General features: G+C 31.4%; 1 protein-coding gene across 4 annotated transcripts; it reads left to right on the top strand.

Annotated features, from left to right (window-relative positions):
* Positions 1 to 15991: 15991 nt before the first annotated feature.
* On the top strand, positions 15992 to 27963 carry LOC118030343 (uncharacterized). 4 transcript variants are annotated; one of them, XR_004684309.2, is made up of 21 exons: positions 15992 to 16510; positions 16725 to 16854; positions 17121 to 17452; positions 17915 to 17996; positions 18075 to 18393; positions 19186 to 19244; positions 19653 to 19742; positions 20605 to 20696; positions 20844 to 20942; positions 21088 to 21165; positions 22522 to 22606; positions 22692 to 22750; positions 22858 to 22927; positions 23012 to 23103; positions 23520 to 23582; positions 23671 to 23737; positions 24027 to 24311; positions 24652 to 24768; positions 26731 to 26883; positions 27074 to 27253; positions 27684 to 27963. XR_004684309.2 is itself a non-coding variant. In XM_035034405.2 (20 exons), exons 1-20 carry the CDS (start codon positions 16122 to 16124, stop codon positions 27152 to 27154), a joined length of 2742 nt encoding a protein of 913 aa, XP_034890296.1. In that variant the 5' UTR covers positions 15992 to 16121; the 3' UTR covers positions 27155 to 27483. The 4 variants fall into 4 exon arrangements, 1 of the variants encoding a protein (XP_034890296.1); XR_004684308.2 differs by having other exon boundaries at positions 27074 to 27263; XM_035034405.2 differs by lacking the exon at positions 27684 to 27963 and having other exon boundaries at positions 27074 to 27483.
* The last annotated feature ends 1 nt before the right edge of the window (position 27964 follows it).

Below are 27964 nucleotides of genomic sequence, written 5' to 3'. Positions count from 1 at the left end.
TTATAAATTCTATTTTTTAAAAAAAATCTAAATTTTTACTATAATTTAAGATGAAAATCAAGTTTCAATAATAAAAATCAAATACTTTTTAAAATTATAATTAGCCTAAAAATATCTCCAATTACATCAAACAGTTACTTGCAACAAAATACAATTGATTTTTAGTGGCATTTCTAAAAAAAATAGTTTAAAGATGTGTTGCTGTTAGTGTATGCTATGGTGACATTTCAAACATAATAGCATACATTTTTTTTTTTTTTAAATATAGATATTCGGATCAACTTGTGTGTGTCTTAACTAATCTCATAGATCCTGAAATTAACAGTCATATAAACTTTTAATAATTATCATATTAATAATCACAGGATTTGAATTTAATATGATAGGGAGAGCAAACTATACTTTTTCACGTAATGTAAGTAATTAATTTGCTGTGATATGAAAAAAAATAAAATTTGAGAAAAAGTTCATGAGAAAAAGAAATAGGTTAAACAGCATTTCTCTCTCTGTATATATATTCCATGAATACAAAACAATTTCCATCTGAGCTTTGGATTCTTTCGAGCCATGGTCAACAAGAATCTTGAAGATTTCATCCCAGACAAATAGTTGAAGTTAGTTTGGAAAGAAGAGGGCCTTTTGTGATTGATCAAGGAAGTTGGCTTTTAGTTAAAAATAATTAACATAAAAAAATGGATGATTATCCTTTTCATGGTGTGATTGTACCGCAGACAAGCTGGGGGTATAACCTAAGACAAACGTCCAAGATTATGATCCAAAGCTAACAATGATAGATTAATGCGAAAATAATGACAATTTGGGTTCCCCACAATCGAAGAGCACCTGGTTTAATCATTTCAATCAAAAAGAGATTAGTGATGATGGGGTATATATCAGATGGGAAATGCGATTAGTGTGGCCAATTTAATTAATTTAGATTTAGAGATTTAAAAATATTTCGTACTAAGAAAATCCCATTTGCAATCATATTTCATCCCTTAAAAAAAAAAAAACATCTTAAATACCTTTTAAAAGATATTCATATCCTTTAACAACCTAGAAATTAGATTTAAAACCCATAATCAATTCGAAATAATTTTTGTTTTTGGGTTCAGATCTATAATTTCAAGCAAGTTTAAGGGAGAAAAACACATTGTATAAACTTTTCCCATTTATAATCATTGACACCAAACCACTTATTTTCATGGCTAGAATCGGTCTCAACTATAACTTTTTTTTTTTCTATTATCGAAATTTGGCCACTTTCTCTCTTCTCTCTCAAATCAGGAACCAAATAATAATAATAATAAAAAAATAAAATTTGAGACCAAAATTAAATTTCATAAACTATTAAGGGCTGAAAGTTTATAATTTAAAAAATCTGAGGACCAAAGTGTATGTTTAGCTCCAAGTTTAGAAGAAAAAAACATCTTTTTTTGCCACCTTTTCCATCTTAGTCCCCTAGCTTTTAATCCTGCCCTTTCTTAATAAAGGTGTAATAATAATAATATCCCTCATTCTTTTGATTTCCTTTTTCTTTCGTCAGAGTGTTTTTTTTTCCTTTTGATTTAACCCTCCAATTTAAACTTTCTTGATGCTCTCAAATTTATTTTTTATTTTGATATTCACCCTCATTCTTTTAATTATTTTTTTTATGTGATTGGTATTTTCTTTATTTTCATCATTCGGCGTTTAATTTGTTAGGGATTAAGCTTTGTTGTTTTTTCATTTGTTGTATTTTTTATATAATGACACAAGTTATGAGTTTTAGATGATACAGTTAGAGATCCTTTTTTTCTCATTTTCTTTTATGATTTTATCATTTTGCATTATTTGTTTTAGAAAAAGATTGGTTTTGTGTTTATCTTTAATTTCTTTTCTACCTGTTTACCCCCGTCTCATGGCCAAGTCACAAGTTTTGCAAGACTTTTTTGAATAGAGGTTTTTTTTTAATGTTTTGTTTTTTATTTAATTTTTGAAGAATTTATCTTTATTTTATATAGATAAGCTTTATTTTATAAAAATATTTATTTTAAAATAATATTTTTAATATCTTTAGCCTTGCATAATATTTTTTTTCATTTTATTTTAATCAATCAATTTTATATGTGTTTCTATTTTTATTATCTTTTTTTTTATTTTAATAAATAAATTTAGAAGACACAAATGGATAAATATCTTATTTTATAAGAACAAATATCTTAATCTACATATATCTTTTAATTTTTTTAATTTCTCTTTTAATTATTAGTAATGATTTTTTTTGTTTATTTATATTGATAATTATCAGTTTATTAACTAGATGTCTGAATAAATTTTTTAATTTATACTTTGAATTTTTTTTATGTAAAAAATATATTAAAATAGTCAATAAGCTAAATGTTTTTGAAAAATATGACCAATGATACAACGAAGTCAAATAGTCAATGTTAGTATATGTGTGGGTGTATATATATATATATATATATATATATATATATATATATATATATATATATATATATTTATAACCCGATGTATTCTACAAATCTAGCCTAAATTGTGATAATATTGAGATGCCCTTTTCCTCTTTAACTAGTTTAATTATTTTTTGCTTAATCTCATTCTAGTAATATATAGATGAATGCCAAGTACAAACACAAAAGTACTCTATAATTTTTCTCTGATGCAACATTCGTTTAACAAGCTTTAATTTGAGTATATAGTACGGGTACCGAAAGCCTCACTCAAAGCAAGCTCGCACCCATGAGAATTATTTTTTTTATTTTTTTATTTTATTTACGTGAGTGTCTGGGCCAGCTTGCGCGTACCACGACTAATTCCACGGCTCACTGAACATCTTGCAAACCCAGTGAACATGTAAGGCACCGCGAGGGTGACAGGCGTGCACGGTGAGGTTTGAATCCAGGATGCAGAGGAAGAGAACAAGTTCCTTCAACCGCTGGGCCAATATCTCAAGTGCTAAGAATTATTATTTTTATTATTATGGGAGAGGCCTTTTTCTTTTCTTTTCTTTTTTCCCTGTTTTGTGGCCAGGGTGAAAAGGAAGAGTGTCTTATAGTACAGGAGGACAGTGATGGAAGAGATTGGCTTTATTGAATGTCTCGAAAGGTCTCCCTCTCCCTCTCTCTCTCTCTTATATATATATATATATATATATATATATATATATATATATAATGGAGGTCCAAGTAATAGGGTTTTCTTGCCAGAGGGCTCATGTCTTTTATAAAGTCTCCACGATAACCATTTTATTTATGTCTTTGGATGATGATGAATGGCTGAGGGCCACCCCCTCCTCCTCAATTCCTAGCTGTCCATTTTGTGTTTCTTGTCGCTCTCTGACCTCTTCTATTCTTCTCAATTCACATAGGAGATTTCACGTGGTGGTGCATAGTTTTCTTTTTCTTTTTTAATATTTATTTTACTCAAAATTATTAAAACTCATTACCCAATCATTTTTCTATCATCCAATCCGTTGGTAAATATTTCCAATGGATCAACAATGAACTAACTCTAGGTAATAATTCATGTATCATGAATGGATTGACCGATAAAATCACCGACGAGCATAAAAGTTATGTCAATGAATCCATTGGTCTATATCAATGTAGTTCACAACTCTATATAGTCCTCCAACCACAACTCTGGATTATATTCTAGATGAGTTAAAATGTCATTTCCATGTTCGGCACATATACTGGCATTATATGTAGATGTTGACAAAAAACTATTTGTTAAAAAAAAGTATTCAAAAGGTTTCAATGTATATTTACACTCAACACCTTGACTCGGTTATCCATGAACCGCTAAACCTTTGTTTGTCTATCCTGTTTTCATACATAACTCAATTGGAATTGGCTCATATCTAAGCTTTATAGCCATCAAAATAAATCATTGGTTAAAATTTGTCATAAATAATCACTAAAATTTAAAGAAAATACATAAAATTAAAGCAGGCTCATTCCAGTTGCTTTGCATTGTTAATAAAAGGAAGCAATATGACGATATGCTGACTAATGGAACTATGCATCTCTTTATTTATATTAGAGAATTCACTCCATAACCGCCTCCTAAAACTCTCTGACGTAAAGAATTCTAGATATCTCTCCCAATTAATCTTAGTGATATGGGGAGGTCTAAAGTTCTTCCACTCCTTAAAGTCATCTAACTCAGTATATATAGGTGTGCATGTTATACCAAAAATCATGCAATTTGGTTTGTCAATTCATTAAACAAAAAAAAAAATATAACACAAAAGGATTACAATTTCACAAAAAAAAAAAAAAAAACTTCACACGTTAAAACTTATATAGTTGCATTGTGATTTATCCATACTCGCTTTGCTACCTAAGAGTTTGTCTTGTCCCACCAACATTTTTCCTTATGCTTATTTTCATAAATAATTAGTTTCTAAATTTAAAAAACTTGTATATTAACTAAAAGTATTGATTTTATATGTACTAACCTTAGATTTCCCTCACCGACCCTCAACCATGGACATTCATTTAGGATGCTCTTTAAGCTGACTTTATTAAAACAAAGACAATTTGATCAATGCTTTTATTTTCAATGTTATTGCATGCACAACTTTAATATTTATGAATCTGAAAATAAATTAATGAATTAAAAACTATATAAACACTTAATCAATTTGTTCATGTTATCTTTGAGAAAATAATTTTTTTTACATGATTAAATTTGGCTTTCATTCCACTATAAACTTACTAGAATAAAGATCTCTAATGGAAAGGATGCCAGATTTGCTATCTGTATTCAACATGCTAGCATCGGCAGCATATGCAATAAGTGTCTTTTCATGATCGGCTCCTAAATGTATCCATTCTTAGGAACACTACTACTTGAAAAAATATAATTATTATGTCTCAACACTGAATTTTTTCTCGATATTTTACCAATATGACTAAAACATAATACAAAGGAAAATAAATAATGTAAGCATATTTAATTAGATTCATAATCTATGGTTTATAGCTTTCTATATTAGTGATTATATCCATTTTTAACAAAATTTCAACAGCACCTTCCCGATATATGACCCTATTTAAAAAATTAAAAAAATTAGAAACCCACATTCTCAAACCATTTAACATACATAATATAAATTGGACATCAATAATCAATATCATTTATCCAACTTTTTACATGTCCATCATTATACCAAATACACAACTTCCATAATATCCTTAGAACATATATTTTCAACATAATTTTATATAGTTTCTCACATTATATAAACTTGTAATTATTCTTTAAATAATTCATTTACATGACAATAATCACTAAATCATAAAATTTATATTTCTCTTTAAGAATTCACTTAAACCTTAAAAATACAAGAATTGATGATTTTCTAATTCCTCACACAAATGACCTAACTCAAACCATTATCATAACTGAAAAAACAATAAATAAACAACCTAATTAATATTTTAACAAAAAACCCATATGAAACCTAATTTCAAGAATTAGAGGTTTTCCAATTCCTTATACAATCAACCCAATTCAAACTATTTTCCATGCATTGTCATAACCCACCAACAATAGTAAATAATCTACTTAAAATTCTAACATAAAAACCCATATGAAACCCTAATTTTAAGAATTGAGGGTTTTTTCAATTTCTCATACAATTGACCCAATTCAAACCATTTTCATATATTGTCATAACCCCACAACTATAGAAAAAAAAAATCCAATTAACATTGCAACATAAAAATCCACATGAATCCTAATTTCAAGAATTTAAAATGAACATGAAATTGACAAATACAACTAAGGATCATACCTTAAGTGATAGAGAAAAAGAGACAGTACTGCCACTAATTCTAGTAAAAAAGAACGCTGGCCACCAAAGTTTCTAGAGAGAAAAGGAGTAGAGAGATGTGAGGAAATAAAGAGATTTGAAGGAAATGAGGGGAGAAATAAAGGGTTGCCTAAACTAACTAGGTTTCAATTCATCGATGAAAATTTTCATTAATGATTTAACACATCATCAAATTATTGACATATTGACCAATTGAATTTTTTAAATCCATTAGTGATTTTATTAGCCATTTGAAAACCCCCAAAATTCATCGACTAGTTATCATATGTTGGTGACTCTATTAGTGATAAATCAACTCACAAAAAAAAATTATTCATCAATGAATCCATTGCAATAGTAAATCATGAATTTTTTTCTTTAACTCTGTAATTCTTTGACTATTTTATGTTTGTTGGTGAGTTCGTTGATGATAGATCAATTCACCAATGAATTTCAAGTCGTTGGTGATTTTGTTAGTCAATAGTAAATCCCCTAACTCTTTGTAATTATCTGACCATTTTTATTTTATCAATGAGTTTGTCGATGATTTACAATTCTAGTAATCATTGATGGAATAGCCAATGATTATTTTTTATTTTTAAATATTTTTATTTATGTTTGTGAATCCATCAGAAAACATTTTAAAAAAATATTTATATATCTATTATAATCCATATCCAATCTAATTATTTGATAACGACGACATTGATATTCAACAACTTATTAAAACCAATCAACAAAAAACAATAAACGATTAAGAAATGTAAAAATACAATGCATTATAAAGCAAAAACAAATATGTTAATTACAAAATAATATTTTACATCTAAAATCAATTCAAATCCTTTTTAGTTTGAATCCTTATTGTCTTTATATTCATTTTCATCTCTATCATTATCATTATCATTATCATCTTGTTCGTTGAACTGAAGTTAGTCGATCGATCTCTTCATCTTCGTCAATTTTTGTATGTCTACTAATACTCAATATATCATTTTACTTGTCAAAGTCAACATGAACACATGTATTCTTAATGATATAAAATTTTGAATTTTCTTTAAACTCGGTAGATGAAGCAACTCTGTATAGATCAACTAACTCAAAGTCAAAATACATATTCTCTTTTAATTACTTCATCATTACCATCGTTAACAACTTGGACATGACTTCAGGGCTTGATTTTCACAACAAATAACAATTAACTTTATTACAATCCTTTCTATAGAAAATGATGTATGTGTAATGCATTTGTTGGCATTATTTAGCAAATAAGAAAACATCATTGATGTTTCTAAGTCTACCTATTTTATTACTTTTGACCAAATCATGGTGAGGTATAATCTAATTTCTCTATTGGTATTATACCAATAATATTTGAATAAAAAAACTATATTTTAAGCCTTATGATATTAAAATGTAATAACCTCTTCTAACTTGCTATAATAATCAACTTCAAACTCATTGGAAGTTAATCCCTTAATACAAACCCTATTATTTTAGGTATTTCTGCCCTCTCCATACTCTTAAATTTGAAAGCTATATATCCAATGATGAAATACTCTTTATAATATTGGACCTAAAATAATACTCTTTTTTTAAAAAAAAAAAAACTCTTTATAATTCAAGACCGGAAGATAACAATTTCAATCTATCAACATTGCTTCTCATATTATACACCTGATTAAAAATAACAACCATTAACAGTTGATAAAAAAGTAAGTAAATGTTTTTTTATTAGAGTTACAAATTATTACATACTTGTATTTTAAACCACATGGAAAATTATTAATCTTGTGATAAGAAAATTTAAGCTTCAATAAGATATGAATTTTGGGATAACAAAAATTGATGATGTTGCCTATAAGGAAAAACATGTTTTCCTTTAAAATTTTAGAAAAATACAAAAAAAATAAAAATTCCTTATTTTAAAAAATACAAAATTATGTTTTTTATTTTTGTGCATACAATCAAATTCTAAAACTTTTCATACATATTTTATTAAAATAAAAATAAAAATTGTATTTTAATGAGTATTTCCAGTATTGATGATGACTTTATAAGAACCTTTGGTGGGAATAAAAAAAAATCTTTACCATTATCATTAAGGTGAAGACCTTATTATTTTTTAAAGAATATGAACATGCTAATTTATCATGTGTGCTCCATTCTGAAACCATCATATATGTTAGCAAATCTTTTATAGTCCACATCAAAGTTGTCCCCAATTGAAAATTTTATTTTCTTGGGACATCATTTGTCAATGCTATGAATGATCATAACTAATTCAACTCATTAATAGATGATTAAAGACAAACATCTACATTTCTATTTGGACTGTAAGAACCAGGTATAATCGTAGATTAGAACATGAATTTTAGCTTCATACACTTCCCTGAAGGTAAGTTATAAGTTGATAGTATGATTAACTAACAAGAATAAGATGCAGAAAAGGACCCAAATAGATTGAAATGATTGATACTCAAACCAAGATGTATGTTTTATGGTTCTACTGAAAATTAAGGATGCATCTTATTAAACTGCTTTCAAGCATCCCCATCAAAATAGTGCATTAGGACTTCATCCACTGCATCATATGAATGATGTCATGTCATGTGCTCAACTATCTTTAGAGACATACATAACCTTTAAAGCCTAGAAATGATTGGAAAGCATCTTAGTTTTTTATATGCGATAAGTGTCCTTCCTCCGTCAATACCGGGTTTATATCGAGCATACCTACATGTTTTGCACTCGATTAAATTTACATCTTCATTGTCGTATAATATATAAAGTTTAGGCACATATTAGCTTTTTGGTATCTTAATCCAAGAGATTTCATCATGGATTTTGTAGTATAAAAGTTAATTTTCATCTTATTCCTTTTAGGTAAAATGTTTTTTACACATTCAATGATGTTATTATAACCGACCTCACTCAATCCATAATCTGACGTGATAGTAAAACTCGTTCAATGATTAATAATTTTTTATGATTTGTGTACCTATCCTATAATGGTTCATCATAATATTTTAAAAGTTCAAAAAACTAAGCTACATTTTTATTTGGTTCTTCATCTACACATGAACCTTCACTTGAATAATTATGATTTATTCTTATTACATCCATCATCATACTCTTATAACGAGTATTATTATCATCATCTACAACTTAATATGTGTTGCTAGAATTAGATGTTGAGCCAACAATCCTTTATACATGGTATCATAAGAAACATTTAATTCTTTATGTGCAAACCAATACAAGTATTTCTCTATAACCCTTTCTTAGAAGATGCATCATCTAATTGGTGGAATTTTTATTTTTACACTTCACAGATGAACATCTAATTCCATCTCCACTAATATTCTTCAGATTTAAAAGTGCAAAATCAATAAAACCCTTAACTCCTTTACAACAATCTTTCTTATACAACTTTAAAGATGAATCTTGATACATCTAATAACGATCATTCATTACATAAAAAACTTATATAGAATATTTGATAATAACATTTATTAATAATATAACAGTCCATTCAAAATTCAACTTTAATAATTAAAAATATATTCACAATATAATGACCAATTATCATTTTTACAACAAATTTTAATGCCGCATAAAAATGTGATCTAAATAAATCTAACTAACAACAAGTGATCGGTACCAAACTAATTATCTATTATTTGTTCAATCCAAACTTATTCAATATAAATTAATACCATTTAATTGTTATCAATTTCACAAAAAATGAATTTCCCAAAATTTTCAAGTTAATAATAAAATTGACAAAATATGATTGATACACATTAAATAACCCATAATTTCTTTCAGTATAATACACCTATGTTACAGAATCATACTCAATCTCATCAAATTACAAACAAATTTATTTTTTTTCCAATTCCTAACAAATCCTAACATACAAATCATACTTTAATTCTCTATGAAAAAAATTATAAAACACTTAAATATACAAGCAAAATACAAATAATACACAAAAATATCAGTAAATAAACTTAAAAATATAAATGGGTAGGTTTTCTTACTTGGTGCAGAGAATATTTAGAAGAAAAAAAAAAGCATTAAACCAAGACAACGATGACAACGATGCTAACACTATAGGGTGGCTGAATTTGTGATGCTGGAGCCTAGATTTGTGGTAAAATGAGGGGGGGAGCGGTTGTTGTTTTGATCTACAGTTAAAGAAAAAGAAGAAAAATAAGTGGAGGTTAAGGGGGGATGAGACTATTGTCAGTTATACACCTACAAATTTATTAATGGAATTTATGACGGGAAATGGCACTAGAATATTTTTTTTTCGGTACGTCCATCGGTAAATTATGACATGTCATGTTAGAGATATAATATTTCTTGATTTTTAAGTATTTTTATTCAAAAAGCAATTCCATCTTTAATTAGTGATGAAAAATATTATGTTCGTAATTCTATTATTGTTTGATAATTTTCTAGTAGTGACTCAAATCTCAAGTTACATATTAAACATGTGAACTTAGATCAATCAAAATAATGACGTTGTTTTTAAAAAAGCTTAAAAGTTGAATCGAGTTTTGATCATTGGGTCAAGAGTTGATATGTCGGGTCAGCTCCCACCTGTTTTTGAAATACAACTCGGGTCAAGCTATGGATCGACCCACTAGGCCAAGCTAGATTTAATTAATAACTTTTCATTTAATTACCCTTTTTAATCATGGAGATAACTTGGCCTACGAATGACAAATGAATTTGTTTTTTCTCATATTTTAATCCCGGGTCATTCAAATATGAAAGGAGGTTCTAGGAAAGCAATTTTCTTGGATCGATGTACTAATTTTGATTAAGACAATTTGCTTAAAACTAATTCTGAAAAAAAAATAAAAATCTAACATGCAGAAACTAGCATAAGAACGTGTTTACTATTGAAGAAAAATCCAAAGGGGCAAGAGTGATAAGATTGTTCAATAACTTTTAAGAGATTCTTTTATGATGCATTAAAATCATCCAATCTGCTTTTGTTATGACTCAGACATTTCAAGAATTCTTTAAGAGGTTTCTCAAATTGCTTCTTGTGTAGACAGCATATTCACCTAACCAAGTGATGAGTTACATCTACTATGAGATGGAAAACTACGTATTTGGACACTGAGTTTTAATAAAAGACTCCATGATTGTTAATTAATCCTTATCTCTATTATTGAGGGTCTGTGTGTAGTACTCCTACACTAGCATCCTAGGGCTAGTCCTGGGTGACAAGAACCGAGCTAATCCATTGAAGACTATGATCCATGCATGCATTGCAAAAGTACTCCACTTAGACCTTCACGTGTGCACTTGTCTTTTAATTTTTGGGATAGTGCACATAACTCTCTATCCCATTGTTTTATGCATTTGGTTAGCCGGATTCTGATTGACTAGTCTAGCAATGAGGTTTAATTTCGTGTAGTTAGATGATTAGGGTTTTGTTATTCTACTAATGAATCAATCAAACATGTTTTCATGTAAATGTATACATATTAGTTGAGATTATTAGGAGGGATCTTAAAGATATATTTATATATCAGGTTTATACGTCAAGAAGAATAAATTTGACATGGAAGGTGTTGCAAATATATATATTTATGGATCACATAGACAAGACTATTATAGCTAGAAAAAAAGTTCACAAAGAAATTTGAATGTATTAAATATAAAATCTGATAAAAATAACAATAATTTTATATATATCCGATTATTAGATTATATTCAAAATTTACTAAATGGATTTTACAAGCATAGATATATGAGAGACCGCTCCATCGATCATCCGATACATGGGTTTTTTCAAATTAGACACAATTAGATTGTTGTTTTAAGATTATATTTTTAAATTACAGACTTTTCTTAAGAAAATATTATAATTTTCTCTCCAAGTCTCTGCGATTTCAAGTTGTATTCTTAAAGTTCAAGAACCTTAGTTTTTATTCACCCTACACGCCTTGTCAAAACTCCTCTAAATACTGGCCACAAAAATTTGAATCTAAGAATAAAAAAAATAGCAAACCTTATGGGTTAATAAAGTGACACTTTGTGGTGTAACTGGGCTATGCATGGTTGCAAATTCAAGCACCAATTAGCAACCAAGAAAATACAACAAACTTTGAATTAACTTTATCTCCCTTATAATTCACTCCTTCAGTGTCGAGTCTTGGCTTGTACCGACGATGTGTCATGGGGTTTGGCCATTTGGGCAGGATGAATACAAACCCTTCGATTGGACTCTCTCTCTCTCTCTCTCTCTCTCTCTCTCTCTCTCTATATATATATATATATATATATATATATATATATATATATATATATATATTATTTTGGGTAAAAAGCATAGAAGGGTAGTACTTTTGTTGGATTGAAGAAGGAGGCAGCTTGGGACATGTGGGTCTAAAAAATGGAGCTTGTCACAAACCCTAGATCACAGATGGAATGGGCGTCTGAAAGAGAAGGGATGCATCGGACACATTTAATAAATGATACGCCCTAAAGGCTTCATGTCCACATGCCTATGGAAGATGCTACAAGACATTGGCATTGCTCTTGCTGACAAACAGGTATAGACATATATGCTACAAATATTTAGGTGCTTCCTCCTCGACCATATATGCCTCCATGCATGCACTTCTTCTCCCCTGAAGAAATGGATGATCCCATAATTCTCCATTAAATCTTATAAATCGTGGATGAGTAGTGCTCGTGCTGGTGGGTTCCATTGCTATTATAAATCAGTGCATGATGCCCTAGCTAGCACTAGCGGCTCTAGATCCCTTGATACCTTGGACGTGACAGTCCTTTCTGGCACAGAGAGCAAGGCTTTGATCGATCATGGCATGCATGGAAGGGAAGATAGAGCCTACAGACTGATGCATTGCTGATCAACTGGTCACCTACTTGTCGACAAGCTTGAGGCTACCCTCTCGATCGTGCAAAGCTCACTGCCAGCTATACTTCAATGCCCTAGTACATGAACACACATTATCGCTCACCGCGGGTTTGTGATTTTTCTAAAAAAAGAAAAACAAATAACCATCCAAGATTATCAAGTATATTTTTAAAATGTAAGAAAATAATATCTAGATTGTAAAAGGTTTTTCGATAAGTTATGGACTTTATTAGATCAAATTAAAAAAAAATTTATATTATTATTTGATAAAAAATACAAAATTTAATTTACTAGTAACCAAATATTGAAAGAAAAAAAGGTATAAAAAATGTTAAAAAAAAATCACAGCCAGACTCTTTGATTAATATTTAGTCAATCTATTAAACTTACGATCTAAGTTACGAACTTCATTATATTGATTTTTTTAAAATTTTGTTATGAGATAAAGCATCATACTAAATGATAAAATTAAAAAAAAAATCTATAAAAAATGATAAAAAATATCAACCCTACTCTTTAATTAATATTAGTCAACCTACTAACCCCGCAACTCCAGTCATCAACTCCACTAGATTAAATTAATTATTTTATTTTATTATATAATAAAAAATATAATTTTTTATCATATATTCAATACATATACGATTAAATAAAAACTTCAAAATAAATTTTTATATATATATATATATATATAAAGCAAAAACAATTATAAAAAAAAGGTGTAGGTAAAAATAGCCCAACCACACTGGGTTGAGCTTGTCCAAAGTAGCCGAGTGCGTGGCCCATTAATGTTTTTTTCTTTTCATAAGGGCGTCCGTGTTTGTTTTAAATCAATACTCATGACTTTGTGCTTCTCCCGCATTCTTTAATCAACTGAACTAAGAACTACTTTATTCTAAAAATTTTAAAATAATATATTAACTAGTTAATTGTTTATATAAATAGTTAAATCAACCCTGTATGTTTTATTTATGTTAATAATAGTATTGAAAAAAACAACATGTGAAATTTGAACGTGCATGGATATTGTTTAATTCTTGATTTAAAAGAATTGGGCTGCATGGGCCCAGTCACAGTCTTGTCTTAAGTCCTTGACTAAGGCTCGGCCTAGTTTCTTTAGTCTTATGTCCACTCTCCAGATTTACTTATTCAATTGAATGTAAAGGATTGATATTATAGCCATAGTTTTAAAACCAGGTCTGGTCTGGTCTGGTGATTTGACTTAGAATTTTATTGACCCGAGGTTGGAACTAGACCAGTTTGAAAAAAAATAAGTAAAGAAAAAAATGTGACCTGGTGTGACCGGTTGGTCAAAAACAAAGTTGCAACATGTTGATTTTTTTTTTTACTAAAACAATATTATTTTGATTTAAAAAAAAAAAAGAATTGATCAAAGCGATCCTGTTAAAACCCGAAACCCAGGCCTTGGACCACACCGGGTCTAAAAACTATAGTTGAGCCCATCAATCACCTGCGGAGGGTTTATATAAAAAAATATAAAAGTTAATCTAAGTTCATCTACATTAATTCAAAACAATATTGTTTTAAGATTTTTTTTTAAAAAAACCTTAATACTATAACTTTTTTTTTAAAAAAGATTAAATCAGGTTTTCTCTAGCTCAAATAGGTCAAGGCTTGACCTGCTAGGTCATCAAATTTGACCATATTGATTTTTATCTTATTTATTTTAAAACTTAATTTGAGTTATTAGATTGATCCATCAAGTCAATTTAAACACGCGGACTGGAACCAAAATGATTAATCAAAAATAAAAAATAAAAAAGGAAAAACTTATGTATATATATTTTTTTACATTTTAATAGAGTCTGGTTAGTAGAAGAAGCATGGAGTGGTTGTCGTGGGTAATAACAGCACCTTGATTGTTTCTAGAATTAGGCAGAGGTGGGCAAAAAAAATTAAAAAAACCGAAAAAACTGGAAAAAATAACCAAAAAACCAGACCACGAAAAAAAACTGATTAAACTTATTAGAATTTTAAAAAAACCGAACCGAGCCCAACCAGAAAAAACCAAGCCAACAAAAAAAAAACGAGCCAAAACCAAAAAAACCGAGCTAAATCGAAAAAAACCAAGCCAAACCGGTTTGGAACCGGTTTTTTTTTTAAAAAAACCAAATCAAATCGAACTGAAATCTGTCGGTTTGAACCAATTTTAGTTTTTTTTTTTTTTTTTTTTAATTTCAATTTGATTTTTTTTTATATAAAAACTAAAAAAACCAAACAAAATCAGAAAAACCGAGCCAAACTGGTTTGAATTGGTTTTTTTTTCTAAAAAAACCAAACCAAACTGAAACTGATTTAATTTGAACCAATTTCAATTTAGTTTTGTTTTTATTTTGGTTTTAATTTGATTTTTTTTTTATATAAGAATCAAATAAAATTAAAAATATTCACCCTTATAATTAGGTCATCATTAACTATAAATGTATAGAAGGAAAGCCCAAGTACAGAGAAAGTCGCATTGTCAATGGGCCTAACCATACTCTCTGTTTATAAGAAAAATAAAATTATTCTTTCATGTTTTATATATATATATATATATATATATATAGAACAAACTCCTTAAATTTTTTTTGATTGGATGTTAATATAGCTCTAACATTATAGCAAATAATATTTAAATTCCACTCCACCTTTAATCAAGGAAAAGATAAACTAAGATTGAAGAAATTTTTAAAGGTTAAAAAATAGGCTAATTCCCTTTTTTTTCATTATTTTTCTATTTAATAACTATAAAAATCCTAAATAATATTAAATAAGATTCTTTAATCACTCCTTATCTCTATAAAACATTATTAACAGTTTATTTTCCCATAAAATCTCTAAAAAAGCTTTGAAAAACCAATTATATCAAAATAAAAAAAAAAACAATAAAACTACAAGTTCATTAAATTATTGAATTGGATCCTTATTTTTTTTTTTTATTATTGTCTTATATGAATTCTACTCATTTGAACAAAATAATTCACCAAATTTATATTATTCTTTTTGAAAAATTTTTATTAATTAAAAAAAATATGTATTAGAGTGATATTCATGAAATTTTTATTAGTTATATTCACATAACATATAATTAAAAATAACACTTTCAAATAAAAATATGTTTATTCTAATGCCATATTATTATACTAAAAGATAATAAAACCCTCAATAAATTTTTTTTTCTAAGTACTGCATATATATATATATATAAACATAACAATTTCATAATATTAAAACTTAAATATTAGCTTACAAAAAACATCTTAGAAAAATAACTTAGAAACTGTTAACTAACCTTAAACTCCTCACAACGGCTCTTTTCCTTACCTTAAACCCTACAAAAGCACACCGCCAGCACCGCCATATCTCTTCCAGTTAAACACCATGGCTCAAATCCTCCGCGGTTACGAACTCCGTCTCCTCCGCTGCACCCTAACAACGCCGCCTCCGCCGTCTGATTCCCCTTCTCCACGTCCACCGTCCGATCCTAACAACCTTCACTCCCACATCAATTTCCTCCTCACTTGTATCCAATCAGGAAATTACCTCCAAGCTCTCTTCTCTGACTCTGCCAAACTCGTCATTGCGTCAACACAGCTTGACTCAACTAAGTCACCCGACCGAGTTTACAATGAGTTGGTGGAGCGAGTTGAGCAGTTTATAAGGGATGGCGGCGGCGGCGGCGGCGATGAAGAAGATGGTTTCAGAGTTATTCTGGTTATTTGTGTTGCTATTGCTGCGTTCTTTTGCTTCATTCAGGGTAACATTACTGGGTAGGCTTTTTTCCCCTTTCTTTGGTACATTTTTCAAGTGGGATTTGATTATTTTATTTATGTGTGTGTGTATATATATATTTATTATTTTTGTTCAATTTTTTTTAATTATGAATTTGTTTGTCTGTATATATATATATATATATATATATATATGATTTTTATTGATGGATTTGTTTTTCGTTTTTTGGTGTTTATTAAATTTGTTTTTTAGGCCAGTGAGTGAGATACCTGAATGCCCTTTGCTATTGAAAGTTGAAGAATCTATAGAATGGGATAGTTGGGCTCGAAATCAGCTTATATCAGATGGCGCCCATTTGCTTGGGAAGTTCTCTAATCTTGAGGTACTGATATTTTGGTTTGCTAATGCAATTCATTGGTGTATTTAATTTGCAAAATGATGAGTTGGGTCTATAATTTTTAGTTATGCATAAAGTGAAATAGTGTTTTTGAGGGCAACTGTCGTGTAAAGTTTTCCCTTTTCAGTTGTTTCATGTTTTATTCATTGATAGCAGGAAATGAATTGTGGTTTTTATCTTGTTCATAAAAACATCTAGCTTATTGAATTTGAATTGTTCATACCAATCAATTTTGTTTTGTTGTTCTGTAGTGTATAGTTTTTGCTAAAATGTTGGTCATGAAGGCAAAAGATTTGTTATTTGAAGGAAGCATCTCTTCGGCATATGGAATCAGAAGCATTTCATGGTGGCTTGCTAGAGTCTTGCTTATTGAACAAAGGATTTTGGATGAGCTATCCTCTTCATTATTTGATTTATTGCAAGTGTCTATGGGTGAAACCCTACGGCATTTTGGCACCTTGGAACATGTAGCAAATTACTGGGGTGATGAGTTGGGTAATGAAGAAGCAGCTGATATTGTCTCAACAGTCCACTTGGAAGCAGGAATAATGGAACAGACCTATGGACATGTCGATTCGTGCAGGTATTAGATATTTGTTAACTTAAGCTTTGAGGTTGACCTAACTTTTGACCTAACTTGTATTGTATCCTTATGTAGTCAGAGATTAGAAAAATTATTCTGGAGATGTTTATCTGTTTCCTTTTTGCTGTGAAACCTTCCTATCGTTCTGTTTATCAGTTACAATAGTTTTTGTATTCATGTGACTTTGTTTTGTTATACTTTCTGATTAATGCTGTTAGCATTAAAGCAAGGCTTAATTCGATGTAGTTTCGTTTGTTTGCTTCCATAAAATTGGTGCAATTTCTTGATTTACACATTTTGTTGAACATAAGTAACGAATCTTGAAAAAAAATAGTAAATCCAGGCGAGGTTACTTCAAAATATGTAGATGTTGGCCATAACAGATCTTTAAGTAATTAGTCTTTTAATCACTTAGTTTTCTGCCTTTAAATTCTTTTTTCTGAAGTATTTCTGCGGTGTCAGACTGCATCTTGAATCAGCTGAAGTAGCATCAGGGATTCAGCTTTCCCTTACAGGGGTTCTTGGCTATCGAACCGTGCATCAGGTAAATAATTTTAAATGCACTATTTCTGAATCTTTTGGAAGTTTCCTTATTGGCTTCAGGGATCATTCTTGTACACAGGTAGAACCGAAGCAACAAAGGCTACTTGTTGTGGATAGAAGCTCATCACACACTGGTGGTATCAGCTCCACAATGAGCCCTGGCATCAAGACACATGATTCTACTACTGCTAAGAATGATCAGCATGAAATATCTGAAGCCTCTGACATTCATAGGACACCAGTATTAGTGGAGACTGGTGAAAAGTCTGAAATTGGAGCACAAGGTAATCAAAATGTTGCTCCTCATGGTGCTGCCCCTTTAAAAGCAGTTCAACAGGCAGTGATTCTGGCACGGTGCCTTTTGATTGAAATAAGCAGTCGACATGATGAGCTTCAAAGTAAGTTTCTTGAATACGTCTGATCTGTGAAATGAACTGTCTGATTGAGTTTTGTGATCAACCCCATATTACTTATTCCAATAGAAACTAGCCAGTTTTAACTGCATCTAAGTAATGACCAATAAACTGTTTCCTTAATCCCCAATTTAACTCTGGTTCACCATAAAGTTCATGTGGAACAGAAATTCTAATATTCTCACATTAATATTCTTTTGGAAGTAGATGGTGTGGTAAAGCATGGAATGCTCTCTTGTATATTTGAGGGTAGCGAAGGATGCTTATGCAGTGGCCCTTTTGGAAATATAGTAGAAGCTGTCTTCTTCTTTTTTTAATTATTTTTCAAGTAGATTATAGGGGATGCTATGTACCTTTCCCCTTGTGGTTGGCACAAAATTTCTTCTTTTAAGGCCTAATTTTCCTGGACCTTCTGAGTTGACTGAGACTAGGCAAAAACCCATTGTGTTTGTTGAACACGGTAGGTTGTTTGATTCTTTGATGTACTTGCTGTTCATTTTTATTGGCCTTCTTTATTTGCATTTGTTAGGGTGTTTTTTTTTTTTAAAAAAAAAAAAACTTGTATGCGAGGAGTTTTAAGGACTCTCACTCTCTTTATGTGGGTGCTTGATTGGTGTTACATGATATATGAATCCCTTGATCTAATAGTTTAAGATTCAATCAAATACTCTTCCGTCTAATTTCTTTCATGTCTCTATTGTTAAGGGGTGCAGTGGTTTGAACAATAGATATTGGTGGCTCCTCTTTTGTTTAGTTATGCTGTAATTTCTGTTTCAGGATGGGATATGGCTCCATTCATAGAGACCATCGATTCTCAGCCCACATCATTCTTTACTGTAAGTTGATAGAAGCTTGTACTTTTTGTTTCCTTGAGTAGTAGATATCGCATCAAAAAGAAAATTACAGAGGGGATAAGTGCACTTGAGGTCCTTGGCTCATTGAGCTTTTTAACAACTTTTTTATTAATATGGTGTATGAACTCATTGATTTTTGCCAATATTGTCCTTCAGGGAAAGAGAAATTAGTTAGTTTTTAACTTTTGAATTTAAACAATAATTGATATTAGCACTTTCATCAGACACAGTCCATTTGAATCTACATGTGGCTGTGTTTTGTGGTTGTCGTCTATATGTGCAAGGGTTGCTTCTGAAGCATTGAAGGTTTTATGCTTGCAAGTATTTTGTCATGCATTTAGTAAGAAAAATGATCTAATTTTCATGTTCCTGCTTGATTTCCTTGTTTAGTTACGGTGTTTTTGTGACCTCCTACGTATCCGATGGGAAAAAACTCGTACTCGCACAAAGCAGCGTGCTTTAGAGATGATGGAGAAATTGGTATGCTGCACATCCTTCTCCCATATCAGTCTGGTCTTCTGTTAATATTAAGTTGTTTGGGCTTCGTTATTTACATTTTCCTTTTGAATCATTTGTTCTTCCCATCCATTTCCCAAGATTTCTTTAAATTGTCAGCACCTGTTTGTGCTAAATACATAATTATTGGTACAAGAAATACGCTAAACACAATCAAGAATTGGGAAATTTTGGGTTATTTGATCTTTTCCTTCTAATAATTATGCTATGGCATGCGATTATGACTAAATGCTGTCCACATTGTCTGTCACAAAATCATCCTCAACGTTTTTTTTTTCCTAAATAAAAAAAAAAAAACAGAGAAAAGAGGGAAAAGAGGCTTACCATCTGAATGTGTCTGAACAACAGCCAAAAAACACGTGACTCAAAGAGCTTAACTATTGCTCATAGGAAATACAATAATGATTTGACCTTCTGTTAAGGCTTTTGTGGAAGCTGAGAATATTCTATATTTATGATATAACATGGGATCAGAGCTAAATTTTGTAACTATATAAGGGAGGAAAAACAGAGAATGGTAAAACATGATACTAAGTTGAGGTCTATACAGGCTTCTTGTATTTAAATTCATGCCCTTTCAGTGACTGCATATAATAATAGTATTTTTCTTGTTAATCCTTGCCAGTAAATTATGTTCCTTAACCTTTTGTAATTGTTATTCAGTATAGCATCCAGCACTAATTATTTCTCCACCACTTTGCTCCATGTACCACTACTACCTTTTCAATGCTAGGGTATTTGAGTTCTCTAACACTCCCTTGGGGGGGAGTGCAGAAGGGAGTTGTTTGATTGAGAATTTCACAGATACTGTTTGCAATTATTTCAGGTTGAGGGCATGCACAACTCTTTGCCTGGAGTGGCACAAAGGATTCCATTTTGTTATGTCGCTAATATACCTACTATTCCTGCCCTGCGAAAGTAAATTTTTTTTCCTTCTGTCTGCAATTTCCATTTATAGTTCCTTAAGTACATTTTAGTGATATGAAATATTTGTTAAAATTGAAAATGAGTTTAATTATTCTCTTGATTATTTCTAATTCCTTGTTTCATTTTTTTCTGATTTAGAGAACATGGTGAACTTCTAATTAGTTGTGGTTTGATGGGAGAGGCAATTACAATCTTTGAGAGTTTAGAGTTATGGGACAACTTAATATACTGCTACTGGTGAGATCATCACCCATGATAGCCTTGGTCAAACTGACATCAACTTGTTCTTATCTCTTCTTGTCAATTTTTTGCACTTTTGTTTTTTTTTTTTTGTTTCCTGCTGCCAATGGGAGTCTCATACAAGTTACTGCATAAAAAACAGCTTATTGGAGAAAAAGGCAGCAGCTGTTCAACTCATCAAGAAACGGCTGTCTGAAATGCCCAACGACCCAAGGTTATGGTATGTTTGAATCCATTTATTTAATATTCTCTTTCAAGTCTTTCTTTCTTTTTTCCTGTTTGATTTGTGAAACTATGGTAATCAAGTAGTAAGTTCAGGTTTTTATAAGCTATTATTGTCATTGAGAAAGATTTTCTTATCCAAGACAGACATCACTGATGAGCTCATGTTGAGCTAGTGAATGCTGTGAGATCGAAGGGGATGTAAAGTGTATGTAATGGATTAATCTCTAGTAATTCGACTAATCTTATGTTAAAGCAATTGCTCTTATTAAGTTCAATTGTTGTTGTGGTTGTGCTGTTTTCTTTTCCTGGGAGAAAGATGGCTCAATGATTCTCTAACATTTTGAGAAAAAAACGCCTGGGAAGGACAGCAATTTCTGAATATGGTGTGACCATACTATAAAATGCAAAAAAAAAGAACTTCAGCTTGAACCAAATTAATTTCTGTTAAAGAGTTTAATCAAATTGAATTAAGAAAGGTAGGCCAACTCAGTTTTTTTTTTTCTTACATTAAAATTTCAGTTTTCAAACACTAGAACAGTGAGGTTTGTTTAGATTAGTAAGTTGCACAACAATGAAGGTTCCTTCTTTCTTTCTTTTTTTGTATTTTAAGGAATTGGTTACACCTTAATATATGCTAGATGTCAGCTTTTTCAACATTGTCTTCCAGCTTAGGAAATGTGGAATATGCTTGTTGTTTCTTGTGGAGAATGGCATGTTTCCTCAAGTAGGGTGGAGCTCTATTGTTTATGCACTCAGATGTGTTTTGGGAGCACAAATGGCTGTAAAAACTTGTAGAAGTGACTTCCTGTGCTTTAATTTGTGATATTTAGATCAGGTTTCTAGAATGCTAAAACAATCATTCTCTATCGAAGTAGTTTTTACAGCATGACACGCAAAATTGTTACTTGGCCTCCTGCAACCTGCTTATGAGCATTTAGAATTACGTGTCACTTAGCTGATATTTAGATGAACTAAAAGGCCCTTTTGGTTTTATTTTCTTCCATTTAATAATCTTTGTATTCCTTGCTCCTATATATATATATATGTTCTGTGTGTTCATGCGCATGTGCACTCAATGGACCCATTTTGCAATGATATTTCCTACTTTCATTTTTAGTTGAAATTGAGATTTGAGCTCCTTTGCTTTCCAAGAAAGATGTTATGGTTTTAATTTGTTCTCGAAATATTCTATATGTTTCTCCTCTTCATTTATTCTCTGATGTAATTTGCACATTCATGAACAAAAAGGAATGTGATAATGCAAGTAACTCAATTAGTCACAGTTTTTGCTTGGTCTCTCTCAACTGAATGGTTAGCATACTCCATTTCACATGTGAGAACTATTTTGCAGGTGTTCGTTGGGCGATGTTACAAATGATGATAGCTGTTATGAAAAAGCCCTTGAAGTTTCAAATAATAAGTCTGCACGAGCCAAGGTGATTTTCATTCAATACAAATAAATTGTCAATGATTTGCTTATATGATGATGCATTTTTAATATTATTGCTTTCTGTATGCCAGCGATCTCTTGCTCGTAGCGCTTACAATAGAGGAGACTATGAAACATCTAAAATCATGTGGTATGTTTACCTGTTCCCCATCCTTTTCTACTTCTACAATTGAATCTGATTATATTGTCAAACAGGGATAGATCCTGATTGCAAACTATTTCTTGGTTTAATTACAGGGAGGCTGCACTGGCCCTGAATTCTTTATATCCAGATGGTTGGTTTGCTCTTGGTTCTGCTGCATTGAAGGTAACTTGTGCATCTAGAACATATTGAAAACTCTTTTTACTGCGTGGTTACAGATTTTAAGACTTACTTGAAATAATGATGCAGGCTAGGGATGTTGATAAGGCACTGGTTGGGTTTACTAAAGCTGTTCAATTTGATCCTGAGAATGGGGAGGCTTGGAATAATATTGCTTGTTTGTATGTTATATTCACTTAAGTTATTTTTCTGATTGTCCATCCCAAATTGACTCTCTCTCTCTCTCTCTCTCTTAATGCATCAAAGCCCCCCCCCCCCCCCCCAAACAAACAACGATACAAATTACCAATGACCTTGACATGGTGGAACATAAAACCATAAATACTACTAGACCACTAGGGAAGCTGCAGCTAAAGCATAAACAACTATCAAGGACACTTTCCAATTGTGGCCCTTTGTTGCAGGCAGTAGTACTGGACTACCCTTGATATAATGCTCTTTTAATTATCTTATATTGACATTATGTTTGCTGAAGGATAATTATTTCTAGATGCTTAAATGTCACACACACAATCTTTTTCATTCTTTGAGAACGGCCATCTTCATTCTTAATTATGGCACCCCTCATTGACAACAGACATATGCTAAGGAAGAGGAGCGAAGAGGCCTTCATTGCATTCAATGAAGCCCTGAAGTTCAAGTATGTATGTCTTACCTTGTTAAATACTGGATGTGCATGTTCACATTTTCTTTCTTTGTACTAAAGTTGGCATATAACTTCATGATAGACGAGACAGCTGGCAGATGTGGGCACAATTTAGTCATGTTGCCTTGGATGTTGGCAATGTTCATAAGGTACACCTGCATATGCACTTTGTTCCTTTCACCCTGCATATAAGTCCACATTCAACATGTTTCTAGAACTACCATCAGGTGCATTCTGATCTGATGTCAAATTTTAAAGATGTTTAAGCATCATAGGATATGCTTTAAGCAGGCTCTCAGGGACACAATTCTGTTTAAAATGCTAGTGCTGTACTGCATGTGACTCTGCAGCACTGATTTATAAAATTCCACTTTGGCACATCATAGAACTTGTTGACTGACATGTTAATAGTAGAATATTTTTGTCATGGTTTTGCAGGCTCTGGAAGCTGTTCGGATGGTTTTGAATATAACCAGTGGCAAAGCTACTGGTAAAGAAATTGATGCTGATATATTAGAGAGAATTATGTTAGAAATAGAAGAGAGGATTTCAAGGAGACCTTTTAAGCCCCCCAGTGTGTCGGATGATACTAGTCTTACCACTCAACATTGCCCTGATGATTCTCATAATGATTCCATAAACGAGGCAGAACAAAGAATTGCAGTTGGAAGGTCACGCGAAACTGAGCAGCTGGTGGAGTTGCTTGGAAAAATCCTACAGCAGGTTTGCAAATACTTTAATGTTACCCTTTTCCATAGCAAAGTTTCATGCATGTGCATATTATAGTGTTTACCATTTTGGGCACAGTTTTGATGATTAGATTTGTACAATTTCATAAGTAATCTCTTTCATTCATTCTGTGATGTCTGTCTGTTGATTACTGCATTTAGCATGTTCAAAACTAAATGGGCTTTAAAATCTTGTTATTGGCGATTTTGATTAAGTTTGAATGGCTGCAATCATATATTTCTGATTGTTTTGATTATCTTTATTGAAAAAAGTGGCATATAGACGTGTTATAAATATGGTAGATTCATTTTAATATCTCTGTTTTACGTTTCAGATAGTTAAAAGAGTAAGTAGAGCAGATATTTGGGGCTTATATGCAAGGTGGCACAAACTTAAAGGAGATCTTACAATGTGCTCTGAAGCCCTATTGAAGCAAGTTAGATCATATCAGGTATATGCATATAGAGTAATACTTATTATATTATGTTATTGCGACTCAATATTACTGCTTTTGATTCATTTCTGGAGCTTGTTTGTAGTACACAATCATTGTATATGTGACTGAGTAGGCTATGCATTCAACAAATTGATACTTAACACGTCATGTTATGGTCTTGTCAAATCATAATTTTTGTGTGTATGCTTTCATTACATATAATTACATCAATTTTCTAGTTTTCTAGTCATTCATTTGTTAGAGAATAATATAAATCATATCTTAAGACCTCACCTAATAGCTTAAGTTAGTTTGAATTTCACCATCTCCATTTATTTGATAAAAATTAAGCATAAGATAGTGTGGGCCTCCGCAAGTTTCAAGCCCAAAGGGCTTTTACTTGAGGGGGGTGTTAAAGAATAATATAAATCATATCTTAAGACCTCACCTAATAGCTTAAGTTATTGGGTTAAGTTGGTTCTCTGACATCACTTACTGTAGCATCATAAATCAGGTTACTATTAGAAGAGAGATAATTGTACATTCTGAAATCTCACCATCTCCATTTATTTGATAAAAATTAAGCATAAGACAGTGTGGGCCTGTGCAAGTTTGGGCTTTTACTTGAGGGAGTATGTTAGAGAATAATATAAATCATATCTGGGGACCTCATCTAATAGCTTAAGCTATTGGGTTAAGTTAGTTCTTTGATATCACTTACTGTAGCATCATAAATCAAGTTACTATTAGAAGAGAGATAATTGTACATTCTGAAATCTTAAATATGCATACACCAACAACCAAGATTCACTCTGAAACTAGCTAGGGTTAAATATGCATGATGTACAGGGAGGGAGGGATGTGACTGAGTAGGCTATGCATTTAACAAATTGATACGTAACATGACATTGTTATGGTCATGTCAAATCATAACTTTTGTGTGTTTTCATTACACATAATTATGTCATGTTTTCACTACACATAAGGAGGGAGGGAGGGAGGGATGTGACTGAGTAGGCTATGCATTTGTGTTATGGTCTTGTCAAATCATAATTTTTGCTTGTATGTTTTCATTACACATAATTACATCAAGTTTTCAATACCGTCCATTGAAGTGTTGCAGAAAATTATTCCAATACGGTCCTCTTTTGGCCTTGAAGCTTGTTCTGCACCACTTCATTCTACTAACAGGTTTCTTTTGGTGGTAGCCCAATCCTCACTACCCAAAACTTATGCCGCCATCTTTCTGGTTTATCAATCCATCTTCATTCACATGGCGTTTGCATCTGCATCAACGCCCAATGCCCCTCTTATAGTAGCTTATCCTTACAAGTCATTTTCTTTTTCCTTTCAGATTCTTCGATCTTGTCCTTGCATATTGAACTTGATTGTTTCTTTTCTTCCGTTTTCCTAACGCACATGTTTGACACTAGCAACCTATGCTGCTAAGTTGTGATTGCCTCCCGGTCCAAGGTTTGGTCAACCGTCCTTGGAAGGAAAAAAGTCTACTAACCACTGATAAAAATTAATTTGATGAGCTCTCTCTAAAGCAGCTTTAGTTAACACTAAATGATAGACCAAGTCAAATTCTTAAAATAGCCCCTGAATCTGTGGTCCCTGCCACCATCTGAAAACAATTTTTATTGCTTTCATGCGCCAATTGGATTGAAGTTTCCTCCTGTGATATCTTTTGCTCATAGGTGATCCTTGGATTAGCTTATCCAAATATTTCCAAAATCCATGCTGTGTCCATGTCCAAACCCACATGTGATGGCCATGACATTAATTACGATAACTGTCTCCTATGGTTCGATGGGTTTGCTAGTTTTTTTAGTCTGCACCATTATTGGGTATTGCTTGATATTCACTCATGCCGGATGCAGATATTCATCATGTCCTTACAAACAGATTTATTTTAGTTTAAAATGCCATTGTTAGAATTGATTATTTCTGTTAACTAGTTAAACTCTTTCTCAGGGATCTGATTTGTGGAAAGATAGAGATCGATTTAAACTTTACGCACGTGCATCATTGGAACTATGCAAGGTGTACATGGAAATTTCATCCTCTACTGGTAGTCATCGTGAACTCTCTACAGCTGAGATGCACCTGAAAAACATAGTTAGACAGGCAAGATATATGATTTAATGATTTTTACTAGAAATTGAATTGGTGCAATGTATTTTCCATGTCTTTTCCTGGTCAGTGTGAACATTTTAGCCCTAGTTGACTGTCCATTGTATGAACTAATTCAGTCATTCACATTTATTCTTCAATTGTTTTGTAAACAATGATAAATATGATGTATCTGAAAATTCAGGCCGGGAGCTTTTCTGACACAGAAGAATTCAAGGATGTTCAAGCTTGTCTTGATGAAGTGAAGAAACGTCAATCTGATTAAATGCCAACATAAACAACTTGGAAGACTGTCTTTGGATCAGGAACCATGCCATGTGGTTAAGCGTGGACTTGTGATACTTCAGCTGATTAAAATATTCAAGTATATTCAAGTATGAAATCTTTGCAGTATTTCCCTTTGTGTTGCTTTCTCTCCTTTTCTTCTCATTTGTCTCCCCATCCTTCTTTTGTACTAAAGAAATAGCGAGGCATTATCCAGATACTCTAGAACAGCAAACCGTAATCATTCTAGGTTCTTGTTTTATTGCACATAAGTGTTTTAGTTTCATAAGTTTGAGAAACATTGCTTAGTCTTGTGGTGCTTCTTTTGAAGTTGAGTTTAACCTCCATTGTGCACTATCATTAGCTGTGGCTTTGTATTACAATTTTGTTCTGTCATTTTGTCTGGTTTGAGAAGCTTGCTTGTCCGCTGAATGAATTGTAGAACAGACATGAACCAATTCCATCTCCTCAAATTAAAGGTGAACGTTATTTTTTAACTCTTAACAATTTATGTTCTCTTCTATTTTTAGGAATTCTGAAGTTTGGAGACATACAGTACACGAGGGTGCAACTCTTTTCTGGGTGTTCGTACATTTACTGTAAAGTGTAAACGACACATGTAAAGGTAGTTTTCTTCTGGCTGTGGACTGGTATACAATTAGCATGCTTTACCCCCTCGCCCTTTCCTCTTCTTTCATGATTCTTCCATGTAGATGTTTTGCAATTGCAATGAACATAATGGACGAGTTAAGCTTGTACTGAGATCTGTTTTCTGGCAAGGAATAGATTGCATCCCTATTGTGACTTCAAC

This window comes from Populus alba, chromosome 4, assembly GCF_005239225.2.
Source record: "Populus alba chromosome 4, ASM523922v2, whole genome shotgun sequence".
Lineage (NCBI taxonomy): Eukaryota > Viridiplantae > Streptophyta > Magnoliopsida > Malpighiales > Salicaceae > Populus > Populus alba.
The sequence above is the reverse complement of the archived record's forward strand: the minus strand, read 5'-3'. Positions and strand labels throughout refer to the sequence as shown.

Excerpts from the sequence above, each read along its gene's own strand:
- LOC118030343 (XM_035034405.2), top strand. The coding sequence starts at position 16,122 with ATGGCTCAAATCCTCCGCGGTTACGAACTCCGTCTCCTCCGCTGCACC. Across the intron at positions 17,997-18,074 it reads GCTATCGAACCGTGCATCAG|GTAGAACCGAAGCAACAAAG; the intron begins GTAAATAATTTT and ends TCTTGTACACAG. Across the intron at positions 20,697-20,843 it reads ACTATTCCTGCCCTGCGAAA|AGAACATGGTGAACTTCTAA; the intron begins GTAAATTTTTTT and ends TTTCTGATTTAG.